Here is a 13305-nt window from a genome sequence, read left to right as displayed (position 1 = left end):
CAGTGCCTGCATCTACATGTTTTCATCAGGAGCTTGCTTTTGAAGTGGATCTTCTGATCATGCTGATTCATGGGCTTTAGTTTGTGTCAATCTGGGAGTGCATGACCTGGGCTTCCTTCCACTCAGCCTAAAGCAGTGACATCTTCCAAACCAGTTCACATAAACTCTGGCCACTGCTTGGCACCCTGTTAGTGCTAGCCTGAAGCACCCCCACCTCACTGAAACACCTTTGGTTTGGAGACAGGGTCCTCAACACCAGCTGAGTAACACCAGAGAGCCACTCCTGGACCCCACTGCTCCTGCAGACTCAGCACCATCTCCATTTGTTGTCCACAGGAAACTTCAGGCCAGGGGAGAGAAAGAGAGGAGCCCTGCCAATCCAAGTAGGATGGCAATAACTACCTCTGGGTACAATAGCCACAAACCCATCTGTAGGCACAGCTAACAAAAATGGCTAGTAAAGTGGCTAGTAAAATCACTTGGAAATTTTTTAAAAATGAAAAAGTCAGGAAAGAAGACATCAGCGATTTCATTGAGAACAATTGGCAGTCTGAGTTCAAACCCTATTACACATCAAAGAACTACAGGAAAGTGATACCCTAAGAAAAAAAAAATATATATATGAGGGTTTTTATTAAAATATTTTATACATATTATATAATATAGAAGTTATTAATTGAGCTCTCCTTTCATAGGACTGCTTCTTGCATTATAAATAAAGCAGAAACTCTTCTTTTTGCTCCATAAGTCATTGCTTTTTTTGGTTGGTGTCTGTCTGATCACTGTGACTGCAGAAACACGGATGCAGCAAGGTGTCACGAAGCAAAGAGAGCACCAAAGATCGAGTTCCTCTCTTTTCCTGCATTTATTCATGGTAGTGCCATCTCTTTTACCTATGAGGTGTGAATACAGATGAAGACTTCACTAAGTGCAATGTTATGACTGCAGTAGCCGTAGAGTCAGATCAGAATGACTCTGAAATGGTTTCTTCTGCCATTTAAATTTTCCAATATACAGTTTTGAGGAGGTAATTCAAAGAGCAGCAAATTTTCGCATGCATCCAGATGCCACTAAAAACACACTGAAGAAATTAAAAGCAATCCCTTCTCTTTTGGTGTTTATATAAAAATAATAAAAAACCTGACACTCCACTGGATAAATATCATACGTACATGCATTTTAAAGGATCTAGGAAAACCTGTCACCATAATGCCTAAAACCTTAAACAGCTCAATTACTGCTCTTGGTATCAAGGAAATTGTAGACATCTTGAGGAAGACTGGCCTGCTCTGTGCTGGCTTTCACTTGGAGGTCAATGCAGAACCAGTGCTCCAAGAACCCATTCCTGTGCCCAATCCCATTTCCAGCAGCAAAGCTTCTGCTTTTTCCACATGGGGATCTGCAGGGTAATCAACCACAGAGAGCTGGGAATGCAAAAGGAACCTGAAAGTTTTCTCTTTTGTTTTAATATATATAACTTTGGTATTTCAGTCTCAGGGGATTTGCCTTTCTATCATTCAGATTGTGACGTTTCCTCACACAGACCACTGGAATTTCAGTATTTTCAGATGTCTTCCCAGAACTAAGAACTCATGACATGTTACTTTATAAGCAAGGAGGCAAAGCAGTGGTTTGAAGCCGACTTCAGATCCTTCAGATCAAAGACTGTATCTACTGGTCAGTCTCTACAGTGCATAGCACTGCCTGGTCCAGACTGGGACTTGTAGTTCTTGCTGTAACAACAAAAGCAATTGCTGTGGTGTATGGGACAGAACTGATATATTTGCTATTTTTGTACTTTCTGTATCTAACTAACACGTTTTCTATGCAAACCAATCCAGTTCCTGTTTATATACCAAATTCCCCACAGGGTGTTTGCTGCGCTGGTATCATGGGTGTCATTATTCCTGAAGAGGACTCCACAACTCTCACTTTGGAGTTTGTCAACACCATTGGTGACTCAGCCAGTTAAACTCTTTGCAGGACCATGAAGCTTGCCTCCTTCCTCTGGCTCCAGATGGAGAAAGGACACTGCCATCCCAGGGCTGTCCAGCTTTAGCATCCTGCTGTCCAGGAGCAGAAGCTGGAAACCAAGCCTAGGTTTCCTTTCTGACCACTTCCAGGGCTTTTAGTGAGCCATCTGGAAGAGCTCCCAAAAATGCTTCAGCAAACAGGTTCACTGCTTCTTAGCTGACACTTATCCCTGCAGGAAATTCAACGAAGTACAAATGAAATTATACATTTATTTATTCACAAGATGAATTTCTAAAAAGCAAATGTTTCAGCACGACTATATTTATTATTTTTTCCAGACAGCTTGCTATTGTTCTGCTATTGAGAAATACACCTTCAGGCCTTGGATTAATTCAATTTTAGAAGCACAAATGTGTTTATTATATTTGGCACAGTGAAATGCACTTTTAATTTGTATTTTTATTGAGCTAGGTATTTTTTTGAGACTGAACCTGAGGTATTTGTTTAAAAGCTGTTAAGGCCTAGTCTGAGATACTAGCTCTGTAATTCTTGGTTGTTATATAGTCTCTTCCTTTGTGTACACTCCACCTTTTAAAAGGGGAGGAAGAAATTTGCTGTTGGCCTTTAAAGGTGCAGTGACTACTAACAACTTCTTCTGCTGGGGGTTAACTCAATAATCCAACTTCATCTTCCTATGCCAGTCTTTCTTCCAATGCCTGACTGGATAAAAAACATTTTTATCCAAAGCTGCATAATTTACACATTTTAAAATAACTTTAAAAAAAACTTACATCCAATTATATGTTACCTCTTTGTTAAAAATAGATAAGGAGTGCCTGCTTTTCTGGTGTAGTATTGATACAGTGCCTAGTAATCAACTATTCTTTGCCAGTAAGCCTTATGTTCAGTATTTTTTGTTAAAATAATACCAAGGAACAGTTGATGCACCTTATCCTGAAGCACTTAATAAACTAGAGCAAACAGATTTGAAATTTGAGGAAGCGCAGAGGGAAATCTAGGGACTTCCCTGAAAATAAGGGTTCATAGACTATAATCCCATTGATGATAACTGAGTGATAAAACGCACATTGTTTTCATTTATAACAATTCTTGAGTGATTTCATTGTTCTCAAAGAAAAAAAATAAAAGCTGCTTTTGTTCATTGTTGATACAAAGTCACTCTTGTTGTTGCAGACCAGGCACTTCCTACTTTACCTGGGTATTTTTATCCTCCGTTCTTTGCTGTGTTTGAGAGATAAGCCCTTACTCCTGACTCCAAATCACACTTCCCCCCTCAAATTTGGGGAATGTCAGATCCAGACTGGAATCCCAACTTTCTAGTTTGGGCCTGTCTTTCATCATGGTAAATCAACAGTCAAAAAAGCTAAACAATCCGCTGGTGTTGAAATTTTGGGGTTTTTTAATTGTACTTCCTCTCTAGCAAACAACGGAGGTTTATTTTTTTTCCCTTTCAGGACAGAAAACTGTTTACTGTGCGACCTTATTTTTCAAACGTCTGCTTCGTTTGCAGGGGGAAGTCCTAATGACCTTGCTCACCACGCAGCCTGGGAGCTTATCAATCTACAGGGTTTGGCAGGAAGGCAAGAAAGCTCTCCTGCAATCAGATCTATTACCAGAGATCCCCCTGCCTAGACAGAAATGTCTTACAGCCAGTGAACTCTTGTACTAACACATGCTTTTTATTGCTAGGTGTAAATGCAGTCTGAAGACTCAAGAATAGTTCGTAAGTGAATGTTCTTTTTTTAATGAATTTCTATACGTGTCCTCTGAGCTGCCTGCAAGGTTTGCACACTGATGATTAATTTAAATATATCTTTAATGGCTACCTGCATTTTAAGCTACACTAAATATTTTAAACCCAGGTCAAAACATGATTACAGATCCAGATTTTTCCTTTCTGCTACATTTACATCTTAGAAAGTTCTCAAAGCCATTTCATTCTGCCCTGGTATCAACAGAAATCTTTCTGCAGCAGAGAAGGTTCGGATCCTAAGCGGGGTAACTGGGCCTGTACCATGGTGCCTGCTTATTCTGCCAAGTTGCCCAAACTGTACAGTTTTAACTGTGCTGAAACATGCCCTAGTACACCTGAAGGAAAGCCACAAAAAACACCATGCTGGTGTAGTAACTCTGGCAGGAAAAAAGGGTCTGTTCTCTGGTGGGAAAGGAGGTCTTACTCCACCTCCCTCCACCATGAAGAGAGAAGCCTTTCCTCCTCTGTCTCATTGTTGGCTCTTCTGAACCCAAGGTTTAGGAATCCATTTGATGCTTAGGGAACTCTTGTGACAGCTATGATTAGGCAGATCTGGCTGGGCAAATTGGCAGAAGAAAGTGATTTGCACTACATGTGTACAGTTACTCAATTGATGTAGTAGAAAAGCCTCTTCTTTTATAAAATAGGTTTGCCACCAGCTGTATGTTGTATTCCCCAGTTTTGCTGCTGTAAATGTCCTTTATGCACCTTTACGTAGCCAGCAGTGCAAAGGTGTGGGAAGATGTGTTGTTTTTGAAATACCAGCTAGCTTGATTGCAGAAATGCAATCATCAGTGATCACACATTTCTAAAGAAATACGGTCAGTTCTTACAGCCCAATTAGCATTTATGGCACTGTCAATGAGAAAATAAACAAATTCCCTTAATAACCAGAGAGCAAATTTTGATACTGGAAGCATGGGGTAATACATCTGTCCAAGGCATTTCCACAACACCGTTTTTCAGAGCAGAACAGCTCTTTGAAAGCTTTACAAAACATTGCTGCCCTGTAAGCATAGTTCAAGCAATTTGTGATGTTTTGAGCTGTTGCTGCTCTGAGAACAGGTTAGCCTGGAGCCCACCATCCAGACTCGCCACCCCCACCAACTCCCTCCATTCCCGGGACAATCGCTTCACCTTTCCACACCTCACAGCCCGCCTGCTGCCCAAAGGGATACTGAAATCCTCCAAGGTGCTGTGACACTGAATGAATGAAATCAATCAGTATTTAGCGGGCCCAAGGTACAGGCGCTTTCGGGGAAACTTGCTGGGGACCCCTCAAGAAGTCTGCAGGGTCCTGGCCCTACCCAGAGGTTGGAACGCTGGGGGCTGCCCGGGCCTTTACCCTACGGCGGCAGCGGACCCCTGATTTTAGGGGTAAACTTTCCACACGCCGGGTACCGGGCTTCCCGCAGGGCCGATTTCACAGAGGCGACATCACCTCATGGGGCCCCGCGTCCCAAACGCCGGGGTCAAGGGCCGGGACGTGGCCAGGAAAGAGAGAGGCGAGGTGGGGGGGCGTCCGCCTGGGGCCAGGCCGCGCTGAGGGCCCGGAAACACCGCCCTCGGGGCCTGGGGCCGGCTGGGCGGAGGGGGCGGCGGGAGGGCCGGGCCGGCGGGCGCTGCCCCGCCGCGCCGAGGGGAGCTCGGAGGGCGGCGACGCGGGGTCGGGCGGCGAAGCCCCGGCGGCGGCAGATTTCCCCCCTCCGGGGAGCGGCGCGGAACGTGGAAGCACGGCAGGGCGGAGGGGAAGCGGCGTGGCGGCGGTAGGACCCGGTTGCCGCTCCCCGGAGGATGTGAGCGAGCGCCACGGAGACGCGTGTGGGACGAGCCCGGTCCCGGCTGCGGGAGCTCGGCCCGGTGGTGCGGGAGAGAAGAGGCGGCGGCTGCTGCTGGGGGGTAGCTGCGAGAGGTTGAGGGGCGGCCTCCTTCTCCCGGCCGGGGGCAGGGCGGGGGCGAGGCGGAGCGGCGGGGAAGGCAGGCCAGCCGCCGGAGCGGGCGTGTGAGCCCCATGGGCCGAGCGCCTGCGAGAGGGGGAGGAGGAGCCGCCCCGCCGCCCGCCGCCCGGGGATGGTGAGGAGGCGGCGGCTGCCGGGAGCCCAGTGAGGCCTTCGCTCGGCACCCGCCGGAGAGCCCGCCTCGCCAGCATCCCCCTTCCCCCAGCTCGCTTGCTGGCTCGCTCCCCCCTTCCCTCCCCTTCCCCTGCCTCCCTCCCTGGCTCCCTTCCCCTGCCGCCGACACCCTCCCATCACCTCCTCCCCAGGCTCCAGCCATGTAAGTGACCCGCTCCCCCGGCTGGGAAGGGCTGGGGGAAGGAAGCGACGGGGCCGGGGCCTGCTCCGCTCGGCCGCGCCGTGCCCGCCGCATTGTGCGGGGCCGGGAGGGGACGGGAAGGGAAAGAAAGGGGGGGGGGGGGGCGGCTGCTCTCCGCCTTCCCCGGGCGGCGGCTGCTGACCCGCCTAGGCCGCAGCGGCGGGCGGGGGGCTGCCCTACCGCCCCGACTCCCCTTCCTCGGGGCACGGACAGGCTGCGGTGCCCCGGGGCTGCCGGGCAGGCTGGGAGGTGAGGAGGGCCGGGCTGCGTGTGGCCCCCGGCCGGCGTCCTGCCGGCGGGCCCGGGACGGACAGGAAGCTGTTGGCTCCGCCGGGATGCGGTCGATGAGAGGGCGGCGGGGCGGGGGGCTTCACCGGAGGCCCACGGGCCTGCCCCGGCCCCTTCTGAGCCGCGGCCCTCCAGAGCCGATGGGGGCTGGGGCCGCCCGGGACCAGTCCGAGCATCCCCCAGGGAAGCGGGAGGTAGCGAGGGGGCTGTGGGGGTGTTATTTCTAAAAGAGTGGCAAATAAAGTCGCCAAGTGCCTCTCTTTCCCCCCCCTCCCCTTTCTCCCACCTCATCCGCTCCCATTTTCTCCCCTTGTTTTGTGTAGCCGCGTTGTTCAACCCACCTCCGCTTTGCGGACCACTGTTTGCCAAGGGGGGTGTGATTATCTCTGTGGGTATTTGCCGTGTGTAGGTGCCTGTGCAGCGCTTGTGGACTCGAATTTTAATCTTTTAATTTGTTTTTTTTTCCAGTCGTGTTTTGCAGAGCTGTAGAAAGCTGTTTGCAGATGCCCCCTGTTTCCCCCCCCCTTCCCCTCCCCCGGGTGAAATTCTGCAGTTGCTGAAATGTTCTTAGAGACTTTTTTGAGTTTTGTTTTGTTTATTTGTGAAACACGTAAATCAGAGAAGTACATGATTGTGCTGGGGCTTTTTATATATTCTACTGATAGTATGCTAATGCAGTTTGCACCTTATTGGTATTCTCCTCCCCCCCCTTCCTCCCTCCTCTTTCTCTCACTTCCCTGGGGAAGGAATTTAACTGTTATTCATTTTGCTTTGTTTTCCTACCACCTCTAACATATAAGAAGCAAATTCCTGATTTGCTCATTTATTTATACCACAGGAGGGATGTACATTTCAAAATACAGTTATAAAGAGCAGTTACTAACACTTAATTCAGAAGAATACTTGTTTACAGGTAAATCAATTTTGACATACTGCATGACTAGTAATTACTTTTATGTAGTAGTTAATTTTCCAGTGACAGCCAAAACATTTGTCTGAGTTAACAGATTTAAAGACACTATAGAACTACCTTGATTTTTTTTAAAATAGGAGGGTTTCTGTTGTGTGTGATGTTTATAGAACTCTTTTTGGTGTGCAGTAGTGATAAATCAAATTTAAGAATTGATCTAATGTCTACAAGTAAGTTATAGCTTCAGTATTCACTTGCTGGCTAATAAAAATGTCCTGTAAGTGATTAAGAATTAAATAGGTTCACAACTGACGTGATTTGTTTGGGGAAAGAACAAAACTTCAGTTATACTTTAAAATGGAGTTTGATTAAATCCATCTCAAGTTGGTACAGAAGTTCTGAGCAGCTCAGTTCTTAAATTATATGAGCCTAAACTGTAAAAGGACGTGTTCTTGTTTGGGAACATAAAGAGGATTTTGTCTGGGTTGTGTCTTTGACAGAGAGGTTATGAAGAAGTCTCTTTTCTGCCATTGCTCTGTTTTAAAATAGGCAGCTTAGTTTGTCCTATCCAACTGTAGAGGTGGTTGCAGCTTGGACAGCTGGATGTCGTAACTCGTAACTCTGGCCCCTCACCTGAACGGTGTTAACCTCCTGTCTATTGATTGGCAAAGGCATGAGAGCACAACTATTTCAAGTCACAGTTTTGTAAGCCTAGATGAGGCTAACACGCTGAAAGAAAAATGGATGTGGCTTTAGAGATTTTTATTCTCCGCTCACCGTTTTTCCTATTGCTCTTAGGCTCAGCAAAGGCTTTCTGAACCTTGTGATAAGCTGCATGTGCTGCAGTGAAATACCAGTTTAGTACGTGGTGTTGTTCTGTGCGGAACATATAGAAGCAAATACTAGTGACCACGCCTAACTCATGGCCCACAATTGTGTTTTTGTGAAGTAAGCTAAGATCCTGGAACAACCTGGTCCTTCTAAGCTTTCTTTAAAGCTGTCTGCCAGATTCAGTAACTGGGTCATGGTGCGAAGCTGCTCCTGTGTGCTTAGAGGGCCTTGAGCACACTGGAACCGCTGCCGCTCCTGTGAAACACCCAAGGCAGGATTTGCATAATGCAGGAGATGTACTTCAGTGGTGAAAGTCTGGTGGGGACACCTATCTGTATGCTCCACTTGAAATGTTGGCTGGAGCCCAACTTTGTTGTGCCTGTGCTGTTCAGGTGTCTGTCAGCTGTGAGCTTACATGAGGATCCAGGATCTGCTGTCATTACATGATATCCCAGGTCTAAACACATGCTTCTCCCTTCTAGGTCCTGTGTGTGTCATCTGCTCTGGTGACAGTGTCATGTGCCCAAGGGGAGCTGGGTCCTTTCTTTCCCAGTCCTGCTCTTGCGCATTATAAGAACTAGTAAGGATGTGTAGCAGCACATTGGGGCTCAGGGTGTCCTGGGAGCATAAGGATTATGTGACACCAGGGCAGTGGGCATCAGTAAGTGGTGGTGTGATGGGCAAAGTGTTAGTGAAAGAGTGTGCTTTGCTACAAGCTGCTTCCTGACCTGAGCTAACTAGTAAAGCCTGGACACACTCTAACATGTCAGGTGAGGCAGCAAGCAGCAGGACGGAGGTTGGTATGTCTTATCTTGTTTACTCTCCCTCATAGACAAGGTAATTACCATAGAAGCTTCTGCATCCAGTTTCAGCGTCCAGTTTCAGAAGTTTCAGCTTCAGTGTTAATGGAGGAATTATTTTTCTTCCTGCTCTGCTTTAGGGTGTTAGTAGAAGCAAAAGGTTTTATCTTATAAAGAGAGCAAGGAGGACAGATTAATCTCTTGAACTTTTAGAGGCAAAAGGTGATCATCAGATGTGGAAGAGAATAAGAGATGGATCTTTAACACAACTCCCAAATACAGAGAAGGCAGTTCAGCTCCACCTTCCGTTGGGCAGTTGGTTTGGGTGACTCCTTAGAGCAGGTTTTACTTCTGTAGTGTCTAAGGAAGTGAGTTATCTCATTATTTATGAAGAAGTTAATAACCTTTAAGGAATTAATATATGCGTAAAACTGGCGTCACTGTGATACAATACTGATGTCATGCCATTCATGATTTATTGTACTTCAGCCACATGAGGAATACTTTAGTATTGACAAAGGTATTACAGAAATGCATATTGAAAAACAAGCAAACAGAAGGCTCAGAGAAAGACAGAGTTGTTTAGTTTTTGACAGTATTCAGTCATGTGCAGGCACAGGCTGGAGCAGCCAGGTCATACTTACCTCAGATGCCCTCTGTTCACTGGGAACCATTCCTAGATGCCATAAATGAGGACTATAATCAGTCTTGCTTTCTCCCCCCTCCACGCCCCTCCAAGGATTTTATGGAAAAGGAACTTTCTCTGTTTTATGCATCTTCAGTAGTATGTTGACCTGTACTTAACTTTCTTGCCTATTCTGAGAAATTACTCTTATTTGTTGCCTGTGTCTGCAGTAGTCTTTTACTAAAAGAGATATATTAGGCATAGCTTAAATGTGTGTTTTAAAATATGTGATTGAGTGAGTTTGCCATATCTACAGACAAGTTATTGGACAGTGAGAAGGGATCCCCAGTTCTTCAGTGTGAAACAAAAATAGCTTAAGTTTCTCATTATAAAATAAGTGCTCTGGCATAGCTGGTTGAAGGACCAAGGTGCAGTCCATGCTGCAGGATAGTGTTGGGGCATGTTTCATGCTTTTGTTGTGCTGTGCTACCCAGTCTTCATGGCTCCTTTATAATTCCCCCTGTGTCCTTCACCACTCCTCTCCCCTTGAAGGACACTGGCAGGCAAAGACACATCCCTGACAGCAGGGCTGCAGTAGAAGATGGGGAATATTTCTTGGGTAGAAACTGTTAGGAAAAGGCAGTCTGAACTTTCTGGGAACCAAAGAGAGAAGAAAAAGTAGTTCTCTGAACTATGGATTTTTTTGTTGATCTGCTTTTTTGGGTTATATTAGCATTCAAACTCAAATTATGAGAAGATAGTTTAGCCAATGACAAGCAAGATTGATTAACCCAGAAAAACATGGAGTAAGTTAGCTGCAGATTGCTGAATTTTGGACCTTGGCACTTTTTCCTTGTTCTTACTAGTAAGATTGCCCTTTCTGTAGACTAGTTAGGCTTGTAGTTTCTTTTTTGATATACAATTATTGAAAAGTATATTGATTATTCAGTGCAGCTAAAGTGTTGAATTCAAGATGCAGAAGTAGGTTGCATAGTCTCTGTGTTACGGCACAACATCAGAAGTGTTAACTTTCACACCTAGGTGCTGCATTTCCATAAGCTGTGATAATCTTAGGGGTTTTGTTCAACACTTTGCAAAATGCTCAATGCTTAAACAAAGCCTCAAAACGAGGTCTGGTCTTTTCTTGACACCAACAAGAAAGACTAGTGCACATGTCTATTGTGTTTGCAGTTTTGAAAGAATGAAAGCCTGCCATGTTCGTCAGGTTCTCCTAATTGCTCTGCATCTAATGGAGTTTATTCCAAGATAACTCTGGCAGCTCTATGTTACTGGTCTCTGTTCTGCAGCATATGGTGTTCTCATATTTATTTATGAAATTAAGAAATTCTTACGTGTCACTTGTTCCAATGTTGGGTTTTGTGTTTTTTCTTCCTCCAGGCAAATGTCCTATCTGTTTCTTGGTGTTGATAACTATAACCAGTGAGATATGGCAGATCTGTAATTTGGTGTGTTTCTGGGTAAAAACTAGAAAACAAAGTGTCACTGGAAAAGCTTAGGAATCATAATGAGCAATGAAATTTCACAGACAAGTACTGAGTGAGCTTCATTCTCCTAGTCCATTTCTGCTTGCAGTGGTAGAACTTGTTCACGTATGACCCTGATTTGAAGTTTGTCCATTTCAGAGCACTGGTGATGTACAATAGAGACCCCTCTCTCCCTGCTAGGGTTTCAGTTCTAGGTTGGATTAGTTTTAACTACCTGTTTCTTCCATCCAGAATTGTGTCTTAGTGAGTTATGTGGAATTAGTAGCTTTTTAATCTAGTTTCTAATGAATGGCTATCACCTGGGTGCTCAGAGATAAGTGATGCATGTGTGCCAAACACATGCAGAGAGGGTATATATTTGTTGGGTGGGAATGTGTTGTGTGGTTGGAGGCTCCAGTAAAAGCCAGGTCTTTGGTAGTGGGTTATGAATGCTGCTAAGTTTTGTTTTATTAAACCTCTTGGTTACTGCTGGGAATTTGTCACCAATTACATTTTTTGATCACCCAAATAATACCAAATGGAATGGTGGTATGGACACTTTGGAAAGCACAGAAGTCATTAAGAAAAACAAACAGAGAACATTTGTACCACATGCAGAAAAATAATTGGATTCAATTTAGAAAAATAATAAAAGCTAGTGCATTTGGGGAGAGATTACTTACAGTGAGGGAGAGAAGCATGAAGAATGTTTCTGTGGTAGTCAGCTATGAGCCACACATATTTTCAGTAAGATAGAGCAATTTTGAGATATTTAGGTAGGGACTTCTCATAAAGCAGAAGGGTAACAATCCTAAATTGTGCTAAGGTGTATTTCATTGCAAGAAAGACAGCAGTAAGCCACAGTGCATTCAGGGTAGAGCAGTAAATTGATCAGTGCTGTAAGGGCTGATTTAAGGTAATGGAAAGGTATGTGAGCTTAACTGAGATTCTTTGTGTACCTCAAGGAGAGGTAGGAGATACAGATATCAAAGGCAGAGAACACTTTTTGGGAAAGTTAAGGAAATCTGAGCTGGATTAACAGGTTGACACTGAAAGTAGAAAAATCTGAAGCAAGAGTATTAGGAATTTTTGCTGACAGAGGTGTATCTCTGAGAAGCACTGTGTGCTGGTTGATAGACTGCTCTGTATCAGGCTGTAAAGAAACCTTACAGAAGTATTTCTGGAACTGTTCTTACAAGGAAATATTTAAAACCAGATTTTGTGGAATCTCAGAATCTTCATTGCTATGGAGAGGAGGTGTGAGGATAAGATCTTGCATCCATCTCTAACCTAGATAGTGTCTGGTGATGTTGTAAGTCTCTGCCCATGACCAGCCTGCTCAGTGAAGAAGCAGGACCTTCACAGGCATGCGTTTTGGCACCTCCATTCCCCACAATATAAAAATCCTTCATAAGAATTAAGGCCTCATTTAGGATTTGTAATAATAATGAAAAAACCCCACAAACCAACAAGCCAGTAATGAAACCTACTCCCTGCTGTATCCCTTACTGTACATATGACATGCTTCAAAATGATGGTGCACTCTTCTTTTGATCCTTTTAGAAATCGCTGAGAAGAAGAAAAACAGAAAAAACCCCTCCATCACTTTTGTGGAGTCTTCTGCGGGAGTTCAGGAATCTCACCGGAGTGATCTTTTGGCATAAACTGGTTTTTCAAGAGACATTCCTGCCATTATGAATGAAGTAGCAATAGTGAAGGAAGGGTGGCTTCACAAACGAGGTAAGTGTCACTTTCCTCCAGGAGGGTAGATGGGTTTTCTCTCGTACTGTGGTCTGTCCTTTAGCAGCATATCTTCAAAAAGTCCTTTATTTTCTCATTCACCATAATGGGAAATGGTGTGTAAGGAGTGTGCATAATCTTCTCTCAAATTAGAGAAAACACTTGTATAAGGGTGTTTCTTTGAGTGTGTGCATGGTGTGCATGTTCTCCAAAAACTGCATCAACTGCTTTGAAAATGATGATAACGACTGAAGATGCTACTTACTGCTGAAGGTTAAACTGCAGCAAATTATTTTTCTTTATATATAGTTTTATAGCTTAGTGTGAGAATCATCTTGAGGTGAATCTTCATTTGAAAGGTGAAAAATATGCCTGTATTTTGCAAACAATGCTGTGCTCTTGCAGAGACTTGCTAGATAATGTGCTGTTTTGTGCATTTCTAAGCCATTTTTGGTACCTGTTTCCTGGACAGGAAGAATAGCCTTGAGTTTGTGCACTTTCTGCCTTGAGTTTATGTACTCTTGTACCACTAATGGAATTGATTTTTATAAAAAGTCTTTTTATTC

At 44.8% G+C, this 13305-nt stretch overlaps 1 protein-coding gene across 4 annotated transcripts in view; it reads left to right on the top strand.

The window, feature by feature from the left end:
- Positions 1–5353: 5353 nt before the first annotated feature.
- AKT1 (AKT serine/threonine kinase 1) overlaps positions 5354–13305 on the top strand; it is a 73619-nt gene continuing 65667 nt past the window's right edge. The window contains exons 1-2 of one of the 4 annotated variants that reach the window (XM_030452701.1): positions 5354–5544; positions 12563–12739. In XM_030452701.1, coding sequence (XP_030308561.1) covers positions 12694–12739 — 46 coding nt within the window. In that variant the 5' untranslated portion in view covers positions 5354–5544; positions 12563–12693. Of the gene's footprint in view, positions 5545–5645; positions 6023–6234; positions 6311–12562; positions 12740–13305 lie in introns of those variants that run through there. The other 3 variants (XM_030452702.1, XM_030452700.1, XM_030452703.1) reach the window with 3 other exon arrangements.

This window comes from Calypte anna, chromosome 5A, assembly GCF_003957555.1.
Source record: "Calypte anna isolate BGI_N300 chromosome 5A, bCalAnn1_v1.p, whole genome shotgun sequence".
Lineage (NCBI taxonomy): Eukaryota > Metazoa > Chordata > Aves > Apodiformes > Trochilidae > Calypte > Calypte anna.
This window is presented reverse-complemented; position numbering and strand designations above follow the sequence as displayed.